Source organism: Pezoporus occidentalis, unplaced genomic scaffold (assembly GCF_034315485.1).
Source record: "Pezoporus occidentalis ecotype Australia unplaced genomic scaffold, CSIRO_AGI_Poc_V1 ctg17, whole genome shotgun sequence".
Taxonomy (NCBI): Eukaryota; Metazoa; Chordata; class Aves; order Psittaciformes; family Psittacidae; genus Pezoporus; species Pezoporus occidentalis.
Genome location: NW_026913531.1, coordinates 1,824,195 through 1,840,767, shown reverse-complemented (window position 1 = coordinate 1,840,767; position 16,573 = coordinate 1,824,195). Strand labels below are relative to the sequence as shown.

Below are 16,573 nucleotides of genomic sequence, written 5' to 3'. Positions count from 1 at the left end.
GAGAATTATTCCAAGATGAAGTAAGATCATTAAATGACTCCTATAATGAGTTTCCATCAGTTGTGTTCAATGTTTTTAAGTGTACTATAATGTCATATATAAAATCCATGTCTTCATAGAAAGCAACATATCATGCAAAAGTCTTAAAGCACTACAACTAGATTATAAATTATGAGTAATTTTCTGTGTATCTTGAAACTAGTTTCTCTACCTACTGATGCATTTTAAACATACTATAGCACTCAGATCAACAGAAAGAGTAAAACTGATGTAGATCAGGTTTTCATTTTGCAGCTGGATTGACTCAGGTTCTATGCAATGGACTCATGATTTAAGAAGTCAGTGACTCCTGAGTGAGCAACTACTCACACTCTGAGCAGAATTTAACCCACTAACAATTCTTAATGCAAGTATTTTTCTGATCCTAGAAAGCAAGCTATGATCCATCTGATCCCCAGTGAAGATGGTCAGAACACTACTGTTAATATGTCATCCCATTTTAAAAAGTCTTTCAGCTCACTGTCATTCACAGATTTCAGGAGCCTGAAAACTGTTCATCACAGCTTTTCAATGCCAAGTATTTAATTTCTCCTGGTTCCTTCCCAGCTTTTGTCAAGGCTGATTTTTGTCACCTCGGACATGTTAGAACACAGTTTTTGTACAGCAACTTGGCATCTTAAAAATCTGAATAAAATCTTCAAGAGTACCTTAATGAAAAATATAACATGAGTACAGAACTAGCTGAAAATTCTTGAATAAGCAAAGTAATGTGTCATAAAATCACAACAAGCTTTTTCACAAAGAAAATAGTGGCTATAGTGCATCCCACATGCGTCTACAGCAGACTCGGATCACAGAAAGTTTTTTGATAACCGGAGACACTGGGAGCTTATATTCTCCTACTGCAGTGCTCTGTGCCACTGGGAAGAGTATTTCAACCCAGAACAGTGTGATGAAAACCAGGTGGATCTAGAAAGGTGCAATTTTTGTTTAAAAAGTGCATTATTACCCATGACCAGGTGACACTTTTTAGGTATTACCCTGAAGAACAGACCATTAAAAAACCTAAAGGCACAAACTTCTGATGCTTTTGGATGCAGAGTTCCAAGTCCATTTAGTCCCTGCCATATTACAGAACGTGTGGTCTGCACCATAAATATTTCCCAAGGGGCAAAAGAAATTAAAAAGGGACAATACAAACACATGTTTAAGGTCAAAGTAGTGAGTCATTTAAGGCAAAAAAAAACTCCAAACCCACAGACATTGCAGTTAATCCCAACTGAAGCACATACTTCTAAAAAAAAACCCAGTGAGAAGGTCAATCCTTAAAGGAAATCCCAAAACAGTAGCAAAAGAAATGCCAAATGAAGGCATAGAAACAAATTAAACTCTCCCATTGCATCAGCAGGCAATAAATATAGAATTAAGACACATTGGTGTTTAAAAACACCCTGGTCAGCTCTTTTGTAGAGATTAATTTTTCTTCCTAATGTTTCTCTTTCATTGCTAAATAAAAAATTTCATTCAGAGTAAGGTTGTTCAAATGTAACTTTTACATTATAAATCTTTAAAAGCCTACAGCCTCTTCATTAAATTAACTTTCTTTTCTCTACAGAAAATGAATGATTGTTCCAAACATATACAACAACACTATTTATACTGTGTTTGGTTATTACATCTGTTTTCCTTCTGTCTGAGCAAATAATGTGAACTTCCATTCAAATAGCTTTACCTTAAAAAAGCATTTCCTAAATGTAAACAGAAAGATTTCTCCCATGCAAGAGTGTATCCATATGGCTCTTAGAAAGCTGTGCAGGCAAGACAATCTTCTTCCTAAACATTTCTATCCTTTTGTCACACAGCACAAATCACAAACTCCAAGAGAAAATAAATAACCTGCATTTAGGAGTAAATCGTTCATTCTTGCTGCAGAGTTTACGAAAACAAAAGAGAGAGCTGAAAGATACCTCATGCAAACAGCAGCAGCATCCTTAAATCACACAACTGTAACTGTAATGATGATACAGCTTCTGAAATGTATATACACAAACTGTGGAATTGCCCTGTTGTACTCTAACTTATAGCACTTACTTTAGAGGGTATTTGCACAGTACTATGTTTCCCTCCCAAAGTTTGGGTTGGTTTGGGGTTTGTTAGCAGAAAAAAAAAAAAGTAATAAAAGAAAATAAATAGATTTATATGTAAATAAAGGGCAGAAGATATTAACAGAAGGTATATGCTTGTAGGACAGAAGCATGTCCTGACTGCAAGTATCATTTTATCATCTTACCATTTTCTCAGGATTGGAGTGTATCCCAACTCAGCAGAATTCAAACCCATTTATTTTTGTTTGCTGTAAGTACAATATTATATAACTTCACTATGATTAATGGAATTATTTTATTCACACATCAGATACTCCGTTGCTTCACATCCTTTTAGAAACAGTTCCCGGAAATGCAGAGCTATGGTTGTTGTCAAACACTTTATTTTTCTCCTTTATTGTTTTAAAAGTGAAACAAACAAGAGAATGCCATACAGCTCAGCAAAAGTTTTAGAAAAATATGCAGGTCCATTCACAAGTCTTCTCATTCCTTGTCTTTTCCCCAAAGAACAGAATGATCAACAACATTTTAGCTACACTGCCGATAAAAATAGAAGTAGTAATCAGTAAAAAATATTCCAGCAAAATAAGGATCTGTCAAGCAACTTGCAAAACCCTGCAGAAGAAAAATAAAGGGGATTCATATAGGATCTTCTCTCAGTTCAAATGCTATTTGTCTTTTGCTATGTTGCCATTTGCAAAGGCTTACCGGTACAGCTACACGGAAATAGTACGCGCTGTCATAGAATTTAGCTACAGGGAGAGTCCAAATATGCTGACGTCCCTAGATGATAAATGAGAGAGAGAGATTAGATAACCTTATTTCACATTAAACTGGAAAGAAGGATAGGCTCTGGAAACATTCCATTGACAAATGCAGTGCAAAGTAATTATGATAACACGACTTGATAGCTATAGTCAGAATATTTAAAGACAGAAAGTGCTGATTTAAAACCCTGCAAATGTGGGCTTGCTCTGATCAGCTCTGTGCAGGAGCTGACAGACATCTGGCTCCTACTGACATGCAGCTGGCTCTGAATAACTGAGCTCCCTCTCTAGTTATCCAAGCTAATCCCACAACAAATAGGGATTGTTCCTGATGTGCCAGGTGGCCCAAGAGCTTCAAGGTGTAATAGCAGCAAATGGCAATTCTGCTGATTTGGTAGTCCTCAGAAGGCAGTGAAAGTTCCTGTATATTTTCTAAAGATATGGGTAACATCTTCACTCAGTATTTCAGAAACAGATGAAGGTAAGATTTCATGCTGGCTTTAACAGTCATGTACAAATAAAATAATACATTCTCTATCTGAAATGTTTATGCTACATTGAATAGCACAAAATTCAGTCCTCACCTCTTTTTAACCTAATGATCCATGGTAACTTTTATTTCATCTTTCACTCCTCTGTTCACTTCCTGACATATTTTCTCTGTTGGAGATATGTTCACATGATACAATAGTTTTTTGATGTGGATTTCAGGTTGATACAGGAAATCTCTTTTACCAGTTTTGGCAGTAAGCTTCAAGAATACTTTTACATTGTGAAACTGTCTGGATCCAACTTAATTTCAATTGTGTTGGAAATACAGCAGACAGGTCAAAATTTGGACAATTTTGGTTTTGAAGGCTTTGCAGCAATTGCAGAGAAGCCTGTAACTTCACAAAGACATCTGAAAAGTTGATCAGAAAGTCAGTTTAAGGCTGGGGGTATCTCAACTGCTCTAATTTGACAAAGTACCAAAAAAAAAAAATTATAATCAATGAAGAACATATAAGGTGTGGTACCATAGACCAGAAATGTAAAGAAGACTGTGAAATTATTTCCAACTTCAGGGAAGTTTCTCCTACAATGTGTTCAGAAATGCTACTATCCTTGCTTCTGCCCTTCCTACAGCTATAGCCAGAATAAGCATTTCCAAGCAACGTGGACATATCCAGGCCTTGAAAGTCTTACATTTCCAGAGAATTTGAAGGGAACTTAAGGCCTTCATCTAGTCATTGGAGATATTCAGAAGTTTTGCAAGATCTGGTCTCTAAGTAGTGTTTTTACTGGGAAAAGCTAACGTTTTAAAAGCTTTTATTCCTGACGCAATCCAGAGAATGACATGAAAAACCTCCTGTTTTTACAATTAAGAATATTCCCTAGAGACACTTATTGGTAAACTCCTGTTCACACAGAAATAAAGGGGAACACTACCGTTGTTTCCAGTGAATTCAAGACTTAAAAACTGGAATTCATTAGCCATAAAACAATAATGGAAACAGTAGAGTAGAGTAGATGAGAGTTTAGAGCCCTGGGTGATAAGTACTCCCATTTCTTAAGTATCCCTGCAGATACAGTGAGTTATAGTGGTGAGTTAGGCTGAAGTAGATTCAAAACTGTCCTTGCAGAGTGTCACTAGATAGATCTTTATAAAAAAACAGGAGAATATTGACTCCTACAAAAAGGCTACATCTCATTATGATCATGTCAAAACTAGCTATGACTGGCAGACTCAAAGTACCATTTGGATTTTTACTACCTTAATCAAGATCAGAATTTGGCAGCCATTCATTTTATACAAATTATCCCCACAAGGCAGAGTATTGCTGCAAAAATCTTACCTGTGTGGTTTCTAGGAACTTCTTCTTACTGGTTTTGCTTGAAGAATAATGGGAGCAATAATTTCCAATAGTGACTTCGCAGAGAAATACAATTAATGGCTCTGTGGTGCTTCAAGAAACAGAGAAAAATAATGATCCTTCCCATAATTGTTCTCAAATTAGAAGAATCATACATATAAATACAATATACATATAGGGGAAGAAATCCAAAGAACTGAATTGTAGAGGAATAAAGCAGAGGAGCTTACTTCACCAGTTGATATGAAAGAGATAAACCTAAGCCACCAACCTCTAATCTGGTTCTAATCCCTCCCACAAATGGAGGATGTTTTGCATTTGTAAACCTGGGTGATCTTCACAGTTGTTAAGACAAATCCAGAAATGTACACTAAACTTCCTCAAACCTTAAGCATATCCATACCAGAAGTTATGGTATATGACTTTTTACTAAATGGACATGGCATGCTTGAGTCACATGGCTTACATCATGCACAGGCATAACATACCTGTGCCAGAGGGTACCCGGGTATCTAAACACAACATCAATTTTATGGACAACAGACCCATAAGGGACCTACATAAATAACTCTTATTTGCCACTGTACTCATGCAAATATGACATTAAAAAGAAGTAAATATATATTAGACATTGTCTGGCAAAGCAGTGGTAAATGGAATTTCATTCAGAATTCTTCAAAAGCAATGACTTCATGGTCAGATCTTCTCCAAGCTATCCCTAGGGGGAGTTTCCAGCACTTCCTAGGTTACCAGATGGCTTTCCTGAGAAGAGTATAGACAAATAAAAATGCCTTGGAGATCTAAAGGAACTCGGATATGGCAATGTCAAGCAGAAAAAATGAAAGCAAATGATGAGGAAAAGTTGACACAAATATTTACAGTTTATACTTTGGGCAACAATGAATCACTCCCCAACTAAGTGGGTTTTCACAACATTAACAAGGTATTATAAGAAACATCCATTTTAAAGCGTATAATTCATGTATGGCAGATTGTCTGTCCTAGTGGGCTCGTTAGTTGTGTGTATTGTTTTCATTCAATTTTATTCAGCAGGCATAGAGGTTTTTCAAATTTTTAAATTATTTACTTATCTTGCAGTATTTAGACATGGCAGTAACACAAATAAGTTTGGTCTTTGTGAAGTGTTTTGGGTTTTTAAATTTTGCGGCTTTGTTTAGTGAAAGCATATAGAAAAGGTATATACTGAAAATCCCTCTCCCCCAAACACCTCAAACCAGTATCCAAAATAAATTCAGTAACTGCTCCAGTAAACTCCAAGCATGACATATTAATCCCTATATGGGAGGGCTGTATTATTAGATTATAATGGCATACACTTCGAAGACAAATTTTCAGCGGCTGTAGAAAACAAGCAGGCACTTCATGGGGTATTTTTATGTTTCCTCTTATCTGGAAAAGGCAGATGTTTACAAAGATAACATCAAAAGACTTGACCTAAAGACAATCCATAACTTCACAGGGCCCTTTCTTTGGAGACACTGAAGTCATGCAGTGTCATCAAGCAGTGTTTGGCAGCTGTTATAGCTGTCGATGGCCTTTCTCAAAGAAGAGCCCAAAAGAAAGGACTTGTTACTTCTGGGAGAATACAGGAGAGCTAGCCTGTTATTTGAGAAGAAAATATCTGCTGACAAGAATAATACTGCTGTTTATTCCTGCTGTAAGTCACAATTTTATGCCTTACCAGAGATTCCTGCTCAAAAGTCCCCTTTACAGGGTTTGGAACAAGTAGTGAAATAGAAAGGTGTTCTCTGGAGTTTATATATGTTTGTAATGTTCCTAGTAATATTTCTCTAGGAAAAAAAAAAATCAAAATAAATCAAATCTTTAGGCCAAAGGCCACAATCCTCCTAATGTATGTGTACCTGTCCACTCAAACGATCATTAGACCTTAACACTACTGGATTTTAATATCTGCATGAATAGGGGAAATTGTGATTGGGCTGAGAGCAGTATTGGGCCTATGCTACTGCAAAGAATCTACATTAGGAACTTTGTTGTGCATAGATTTGACCTATTCCTCTTAATATGAGCAAATTCATGCCACAACAGAAGTCAGATAAGAATTACTATCCAAAATATTAATTACTGTCTTATTATGAGGTATTAGCTTTAGTTGTACTTACTTTATTTCCAGTGATATTTCTACATCCATGGGCATGTATTTGCTAACAGGAATAACATAACTGTAATTTCCAGACCTGGAAAAGGTAGCATTAATGCACATAGGCTTTTGAGATAGACAGTATCTTTGCAAAAATGTAGAAATTGAACTTAAAGAGTTAAAAATGTGAAAAGGTATGCTGGAGGAAACAACCGTGAGAAGGAGCCAGCAACTGTGAGAAAGAGCCAACCAAGCAACCGTGCCATGTTAATGGTATTTTATTTCACCATAATAAAGCAAAATAATTTACCTACCTGCACTGTAGATTTTTACTACAATAGCTGTTGTCAATGCTTTGCTGAGTTTCCAAAATCTGTATGGAACTGATTGTTGTATCAATCCCTAAACATATTAAGAATAATATTTTATCTTTTATTATTTCAGAAATATTAGATAAGAATATAATAAAACTGCAGTCAATACAGGGCCATCTACACTCTCGCTTGCCACTACAGGAGTTGCTGCAGGTCTAAATTAGAGCTTGGTAAAAAGCCTCGCCTCTGGTTGATTACCTTCATTCTGCCATCGGAATGATGGCATCTTACTTCAGGTAAGATCTTGAAGGAGATCTTACCTCAAGGTAAGATCCTTGGTCAGTTTACAAGGACAGGTATGCTGGGCACCTAATATTGTAACATTTTCTTTTGGGCAGGCATTGAAGGCTATTTTGATGTCAGTCCAAGTAGAATACAAATGTGACAATGTTCATTTTAATGTACTAGAAGCCATGCTCATGCAAGTAACCATTAACTTGAAAAACATTACCTTTGCTCAGAGAAATAATTTGGAACGCGACAAAAGTTGTTCCTAGTCCTATGTGCAGGAGAGCTACCTAACTCTTTATGAATATTATAATTTCTCCATAAAATGTTGCCTTGAACTTTCAAGAACTTAAAGAGTTTTGCAGCATCCTACATATGCAGTGAAGGGTATAGTCACGATGGTGTGGCTCTCCTCTGAGGCAGATTAGCCCTGTGGAGAGTTGAGCAGCAAGAACCAGTGTGCTAACACAGCAGCACAGCTTCTGCTTTCACAGCTGGCCTAGGAATCACTGCACTGAACTGCATCCTGAAAAGCTTATTCCTTCTGGATACATCTACAACATTCGATCAGTGCAGGTCCATAGTTAAGACCTGCAGCATCTCATACCCGTAAACCAGCCAAGTTCAGTCTGAACTGTGGAGAGCCCTCAAGTGGATGGAGTTGAACAGGTTTAATCCCCTTTCATGGACCTAGGCCCATATTGCCAGTGATTTGGGGAAGGCACTGGGGAAGGCCCAGATGTGGAGGGAGTGTATGGGGCATCAGCAGAGGGCCAGATTCCAGCCGTTGACTACAGCATCAAACATATTTTAAGTCTTGCAGTTTGGTGCAGAAAGCACAAAGAGGACCTGGTTCAGCAGGCCCAAGCCTGCTCTTCACATCTCACTTTGAACACTGCTTTTGTGTTTCCGTTCCTCTGTTCTACAGCAACAGTTCCCTGCTTTGCAGAGAAACTTGATGATTATAAGTTGACCTGTGCTCTGATTATAAAACATCTGTGTGATAGTATATACTTAACTTTCAGCATGCAAATATCCACAAGTATGCTTAATTGACAGAAAGCAATTGAGCACATAAATCTCAAAGAACTAGCACAGGAGAACATTTCCCCGTGACACAGCATCTTATCACAACACATATCACAGTAAAGCCACAAAGGACCTTTTCTGAGATACGTAGACATGTAAAAATATCAAAAGAGGAATTATTTTTCCCATATTACCTGATTTTAGTGCATACCAATGTATAGACTCTTTTACCATCCAAATACTGCCTGATCATTATTCAAATACTCCAAAACCCCAAACCTTAAAACAGAGCATCCACATAAACAGAAAAGACAAGGCATACTCCTGCTTATACTGAATAAATGCCAGAGCATGCTGTTCTAACATATGTAATCAGCAGATACTGATCTTCATGGAAATGAATCAATATTCTCAGCCCAGACTGGCTCTGACAGCAGTGCACAGTCACTAAAACAGGAGCCTGACATCAAGCCAGAAGTCCTGTGCCGACAAACTTCATACCAGCTCCACTGAGGTAGGAAGTGTCAGGATCCTAAGGTAAGGATGGCCCCTTTCAAGCAGCTGATGCTTTAATCCATTAGGCCAACTGATACAAACCCCAAACACTGCGTTTATATTCCATCATGTTTTTCCTGCACACAAATACTACACTTATATACTTAAGCATTTTGCTGTATAAGGGTTAGCAGTGTTAAGCACCTTACAAGATTTCAGTCCCTATCAAGCAAAATATCACTTGTCATTTTATTGCATCTGAAGACAAGTCAAGAGTCTCTAGAGAGGGCAGCCAGAATGTCTATAAAAATCTAATAAAGATGTAAGAATAAATTGGAATGACAAGATAATTACAGTGAATCACAGGTCTTCAATAGATTCCTAAGTGCTAATTCTCTGTAATGCTCAGTTATAAATGAAACTTCTCTAATTACAGCAGCAGAATTCCAACCCTAAAGGTAGCTCTTCAGAGTTATACAATTATATATTTCAACAGGTTTTTTATAAAATACGGGACTTACAGTCACTTCCAAGGTCAGGTTTTCCATTATATTTTTTGACTGGCTTTTGCTCAGGCAACACATTACTTCTGTTTCCTGTGAAAGGATGTATGTAGAAACGTGCCAAGTTAGCCTTGCACAGTTGTAACAGCAAAATATAAATACAACACCAGGAGATGTTTTGTTACTTATCTCTTAAAGGTATTCATAACCACAAGAGAAACCTTTAAAATAAAAAGCACCTATATTCAGAAGAAGATACATACAGTCAAAAGAATTTGTAGATAACAAGAAACAAGTTTTTAAAATGCTACAGGATATATAAAACATTTAAAAAAATAGTCTAATAGAATAAATTTCATCTCACACACACAGAATATCACCAATTGTTATAACACAGAGACAAAGTGAAAGTCAACATCCAGTAAGGCACTTCAGCACAAATCTGATCATGAAGCCACATCTTTCTTAGTGAGAGTAAGAAAACATCATTATTAATAATAGGCACCTGAAATGCAAACATAGGCCAGGGGAATAAATTAGCTTTTTGCATGCAAGATGCAAGACATCAATACTGACCCAAGTGAGACACAGCACTTCAGAAACAGAAAGATGAATCACCAAATTAAAGGAACTAATACACAGCTCTAACAAACATGATCACCATGTTCAGTGATGTCACCTCTGTAATTTGGAATATTGAACTAGAGTGGGAAACAAAAGCTCATGATTTTTATTGTTATTATTCTATTAATTTTCTCAGCACTTCTGTAGAAAAGTGAACTTTAAAAGCTCTTTTGAATAATCATCACATAGTACAACCTGAGGAAGGCAAACGGCCCTTCAAGCCCATGGGAAATGGTTTGAAGCTATTCTTGTGCTTTTACACTAACTGACAGCCAATAATCTGTCCAGAGACATATTAGCAAAAAACTGGCATCAAGAAATGTTGATCTTGCCTAAACTAACATGATTCATCAAACACCATTTCATCAGGGGGTGGGGAAGGAAGGAATAATGTATTTGTAGAATATCAAAATGCTCAGTTCCCACATTTTCCAAGGGAAACTTTCTGGTTTCAAAATGGCTGTTTAGAACAGAAGTCACTGTTTCATTATATAAAAATTATCTTACAAAGGAAGAATCAAAATTAATTATTTCACTGAAACAAGATAGCTGGATTGACCTTACTGTTTTCTTATTCAGTCCAGATTTTGGTTTTCATTTCAGCATTGGGAAAGAAGAAAATCCAGATATTTCCATGCTATTAGGTGACTGAGAGCACAGAACAACATTAACAACTGGAATATGAGAGCCCAGAAACAATGCAGCACAAAATTATCTTTGGAATTGCTATAATTTTTGTGCTTTGTTATGAATTTGTGATATTGCTGCTAATTACTCCTTGAATTCATTTTCTATTTACCTGCTTGTTGTACAGTTCTACCAGTTATGCCAACTTAGGTGGTAACTTTTGCATTTAGTAATTATCTGCTGTACCGTTTCTTTGTGCTGTTCCACACACCTAGACAAAAGGCTACTGAACATGTGCAATCAGTTATACATGTACAGTAGGTCTTCAGACAGACCAAAAAGAAAAGCCAATCAGTTCGCTCTTCCTTTTAACTTACAAACTAGTTGTCACATCTTCCTTCCATCACTTTCCTCTGTTTTCTCTTAATAGCCTAGGTGCATTAGCAATGCATTTAACGTTCCCTGACATTTTGCATTTTCATTAACAGAGAACTATTCCGCAGGAAAACCTGTGTCCCCTGGTAAAGGTAAAAGATTGCTCACTGAAAGAAAGATGTTCTCCCTGTAGATAAAAAATACTTCAGCTGCACGTGCTGGCAGGAATATTTATTGAGTATCCTGAATTACTAAACATTTAACACTGTGATTCTTTCACAGATGATGGAGGTAAGTATGAAGCAGAAATGAGAATTTTATATAAAAACCAGGATGAAGACAGATTTACTTCCGTAAGATCTCAACTGTTTAAATTAAGTCAGTAACCAGCATAGAAATTTATTTTTACTTTTTTTTTTACTCATCATAAAATTACCATTTCATTGTCCTTTAAGCTGATGCAGTCCAAACGAAATGTAGAAACCTGGCCCCTCATGCTATTTTTATTTGGAGCTCAAGTTAACAATTGAGAACACCAGGAACCACCAAAAAACACTTTAGCAGTCTTCAATAAATCGTAAACATCCACTCTGTCACATACAGTAACTCTGAGGGCTTTTTCAAGGCCCGTGTGGGGTGTGAAGATCCAATTCAATAACAAATATTGAAGTATTACCACGACCAGAATGTAATGAGGAAAACCATTATCTTCAGATTAGATTCAGATAAACTCATCCAATTTTTTATTTTTTTTTGCTTCAAGCACTTTCTGGTTTTAATTCAAACGAGTTGTTATATGCTATAAGCATTATGGAAAAAAAACCTGCTGGTGATTTCTTGTGGTGGCTGTAGCTTGCTATGAATCCATTAACTGCCATCTAAAAGCAATAAATGCAAATGCTTGAAGTTGACCAAATCCCAGCAGGAGCCCTCACCAAGCTTTTATTGTAAGGGAGAGACACCAGGGAGAAACAACACTGAAAGAAAGTAAGGACAGCCCCTGGTTACCAGAGACACTTAACATGAAGGGGCAAGCAATAAGCACTAATGGCATGGAAGCAGAGTACAGAAAAGGCCCAGATGCTGAAGGGTATTCACGCTGCTCATCTCCACTGAAATCAATAAGAGTTTGAAAGTCTAAATCCTTTGAGAAACCAGATCTTAATAACAAATAAAGTATGAGGGAGAAAGGCCACATTAAGCTAGATTACATAAAGATGTGCTGAATTTTTGTTAATAAATTCTGTCTTGCGTATGAATGCTTTTGTTTCTACTTGAACACTTCTAATAGCCTTCTACTCAACAAATCTGAGATGCAAGGGCTTAGTAGCTACCATGGATGTACTCAGCAATTGCCTACACCCACTGAATTCAGGTATCGCATAGCAGAACATGTCTGTTGAATTTAATTCAACTGTAATTTCAAATAGTTTCATATTTCCACGAATCAGACTAATTGGCTGATTCTAAAATATCCACTGTTTATCTTGATTATTGCCCATATTTCATTCTTAGCTTTTTATTCTGAAGAAATTTTCTTTTTCGTTTATCTTGGCTACAGCAACATTAAGCAGCTTGTTGGTTTTCCTTCTGTTTGGGTTTCATATTGACATTGTTACCTTCCATCTGGGGATGCATTCAGCTTCATTAACCTTGTACAGATCTGAAATCTTTCTGTAGCTTGTGCACTGTGCTGATTTTTCACTCTTGGCTCCACGCTTAATGCTATTTGGAGCATATGACCTTAAGAAGGTAATGCTCTGTGTTTACTCTTTCCACCTAATATCAAAAGCAGCCAGTTGGGGATAGGCACCTTTCAAATTTCATTTTCATCTGTCTACATTTCTCTAATTTGTAAATTAGATTAATATCTTTTTAATTAGTCAACACTCAGACTGTAGAGCAATACAAATCACTTAGGTATAACCTCTTGAAAGCACTGTACCGAGCTGTATCTGCCACAGGGTTTACTGCAGCACTAAGAATCATAAGGACATTTGCATGCAGCTTGTCTGCAGACAACGCTTTGCAGTATAAAGAATGGCCAGTGGGTGAATACCACTGAAACAGTTTATGTGGTTAAGAGTGTCCAGCAATTGGCAATGGCTGCCCTGGCAGACGTTTGTACTGCAGAGGCTGAACTGCATCTGTCCCCAGTTTCACCTCAACTTGTTAGCTGTAGTTGGTGCAAGAATTGTTCCCAAGGCCAAGAAAGGAAGAGTATAAATGCTAGGTTTAGTAATATTAACACTTGCTTCCAGACATTGACAGTGTTAAGGTCTGGGAAAGAGGAATACAGCTTCCAACAACTTGTACATCCCTTTATGCATAAACTCTTTCTTATAAATATTATAGAAGTTCTAAACAGTACACTTACTCATCTATTACACACATAACATCAGGCAAACAGTATCTGAAAGAGAATTAGTTCCAGTAAAAGTAGTTTATTTCATAGGGCTCTGCCTTCAAATAACTTCTGTCTACTCAAAAATCCTGCCTGAATAAGCAGAGTTTTAGTTCTAAGCTTTCTGTTTTCTGCCAGTTGAATTTCTGTTTCTGCCCACAAAAAAAAAAGGTGTATTATTGTCCCACTGTGATACCATTAAGTCTTTAGGGTTTTTTTTTTTTTCATCTGTTACCCTCCACCACCTCCAATCAACTCCTGTCCAACTGCAGCCAGAAGTTAATTAAAGGTATTAGTGACTTTCTGGTTCACATTAAATCATTTATGGTGAATGGCCAGGAAGAACAGTGACATCTGACAAAACATCTTAGGACCCAAAATTCTTGATGCTGACCAGGCCAGATTTTTCAAAAAACATATTGACTGCAGTGCTGTTTAGTTGTATCAGGATTTTTTTTAATCCCCTGGATTAAGCTCTTTTGTAGGACCTAACTACCTTCCTCTACACTCTTCATAGAGTCTTTACTCGCACAGCAAATAACGGAAATTAATGCTTCAACTTACGTTTCATCTGTGCATTGGTTTCCTCATAAGTTGGAGATTGGACTTTTGGTTGATGAATTGGACAACAGTAAACCTTGTCACAAGGCAAAATGTCACAGAAATTCACCTCAGGGATCCTGCTGACAGGTTGAGTGCTCAGAGAAATTGTGCTTTCCCCATTAAATGCTAAAAGAAAGACACAATTCTCACTAGTGCTGTGTGTCTATTGGCATTTTATAGTAGCACAGAAATTGAAAGTCTATTACGCACATGTGCACCAGCAGAAATACCGTACCTGCTGTAGTAGTAGAGCGAGAGAGTAGAACAGAACTTGAGGTACTGCCAATGACAAAAAGCAATTCATTAAGAAATGGGCATCAGAGCTGTGGACCAAAACAGATTGGTCCACAACCTATTACTAATTCTAATTCAGTAACACAAATTTAACTACTTGCCTGTAAACTGGATGGTTTTCGAAACGTCTGTCATGAATGCTAAGTAAATACAGGGTCGAGATTGTCAAAGCACTGTAGAAAGAGAATTACTCTGCAGATTTACATCCATCTCTTATGTAACATAATATGAATAATACTTTGACAGCACCTTGTTGAAATGTAGTAATGTACAAGTCAACTATCTGATCACTTTCCCTGCAGTGGGAAAATTTTCAACTGAATTTAACAGAGTTTAGATCAGATACTTGTATAAATGTATGCATATACTTGTATTCAACACAAAATATGATCAGTTTTTGATTGTAAATAGAATTGCAACACCAGTTCAAAGTACTCAGTTCACAAAGAGATTGTAAGACCCAGAGTTTTGGACTGGAAACAGAAAATGGCAGTCTCAGAAGTCCAGAGCATAATTTCCTTTCCACAAGTCCAATGTCCAAGTTAAGCTTTCATAGTCACAGGACTGCCCACTTGCTGAAACAAGTCCAGCTTCATTTCACAGAATAGAGTCACTGTGTACATCAGAAATTGTACTTCAGAACAGAATGATTTCATAAAACATGTAAAGTCTCATGAGTTCAGCTTTGCATCTGTCACATGAGCCACCAAGATTCATTCAAGGTGCACCATACATTGTGACATGGACAGAGATTAGGTGTGTGTTCACCACATGAGTATCTTACTTTTCTAAAACAATTTCAACTACACAGTATTACCAGGCATAGTCACTGTCAATTTTAATACATTCCATTATTTGAGTAGGAAGGGTGAGAAGAGCTAAAAAATCACAGTCTTCTTTCTGATAAGTAGGAAGGGGAAGGGAGAAGAACCAAATCAACTTTTTAATAATTAATTGTTACCATAGTGCCATAATAGCAATCAAAGCTATTACAGTCACCCGGAAAACCTTCATGGAGCAAGACCCTTTTGTCTTTGACAAGCAAACCTAGAAAAAAAAAAGATGCTTGGTTAATTTAAGTGACAAGTGACTAAGCTGGTACTAGTAGATTAGGGAATACTACACAAGTCTGACTTTAGGTTAACCTTGTTTCTTTCAGAGGAACCATACAAGCCATCCTTATACAAGGGCCACGTCTAAAGAGAAAAGCTTTAGTAATGAAAAGCTCCCTAAAATTGTGAATGCAATGTGCATTGTTGATAGTCTGGGGACACAAGCATTACAAAGGAAGAAAGGATGGGTAAAAATAACAGCTCCTTCTCTTCCTGCCATTTTTCATACTCTTGGAGTATTTAAAAAGGAAATTATGAAATCAGCGGTGGCCAGAACTAAGAGGTGAGCAGCTTTCAGTATATGCTCAGACCAAGTTAAACCAGGGCCAGTGTAAATACAGAAGACACTATCCATACAAGTAGGATGATTTAGATGATGAAACGTTTAATCGTCATTATGGAATAAAGGACACTTGACCTGTTATTTTCCTTTGCTCTTTGACACTGGCGAAAGCAAGGTAGACAAAAGAACATTGATTCATTTAAAAAAACAGGACTTGGCAGCCTAGAGAAGACTGTCTTGGAAAAGGTCAACTCATTCAATCTCTCTGAAAAATGATCTCCTCTTTATATATCAAGATATGGGCAGTCAGCAATAGCAGTGACATCCTATCCAAGTCTTAATCACCTGAAGGACAGCATTAGCCAGTATAAATCAGGAGATACTAACTACAAACCACAGTGAAAGGCTCCTCCAAGGAAGAAAGCTGAGGAAGAATTATCGCTGTGCAGACTTCCAAACTGAAATGAGCATTTCTGTGCAAGGCTGCACTACACCATGTGAACACACCTACACGCTCAACAGCTCTGTCCTGTTGGTCTTCTCCTTCACACCATTACACAGTGTGGATCTAGTCTCACACACTAGTCTCTATACAATGTATAGGCAAGAAACAGAAGTGTCTCATACATATTTTCCATCTCATTACAGTTATTTAAGTTTCTAGCATGACAGTAATTATTTTATTCTATATTTAGAAACACAAAAGCTTTCACCAGTATTTCAGCACTTACAAAACCTTTTTCATAGGCATATTTCGTACATTCAATTTCACTCA

At 37.0% G+C, this 16,573-nt stretch overlaps 1 protein-coding gene across 1 annotated transcript in view; it reads right to left on the bottom strand.

Moving 5' to 3' along the window:
- Positions 1-2,466: 2,466 nt before the first annotated feature.
- The window catches only part of MYRFL (myelin regulatory factor like), a 36,351-nt gene continuing 22,244 nt past the window's right edge, over positions 2,467-16,573 (bottom strand). Inside the window, exons 15-24 of the mRNA XM_062613721.1 lie at positions 15,365-15,450; positions 14,487-14,576; positions 14,345-14,388; positions 14,071-14,235; positions 9,495-9,569; positions 7,162-7,249; positions 6,870-6,944; positions 4,708-4,816; positions 2,814-2,888; positions 2,467-2,720 (exon numbers count right to left, since the gene is read on the bottom strand). Of these exons, the coding sequence (XP_062469705.1) occupies positions 2,634-2,720; positions 2,814-2,888; positions 4,708-4,816; positions 6,870-6,944; positions 7,162-7,249; positions 9,495-9,569; positions 14,071-14,235; positions 14,345-14,388; positions 14,487-14,576; positions 15,365-15,450 (894 nt within the window). The 3' untranslated portion in view covers positions 2,467-2,633. The remainder of the gene's footprint in view (positions 2,721-2,813; positions 2,889-4,707; positions 4,817-6,869; positions 6,945-7,161; positions 7,250-9,494; positions 9,570-14,070; positions 14,236-14,344; positions 14,389-14,486; positions 14,577-15,364; positions 15,451-16,573) is intronic.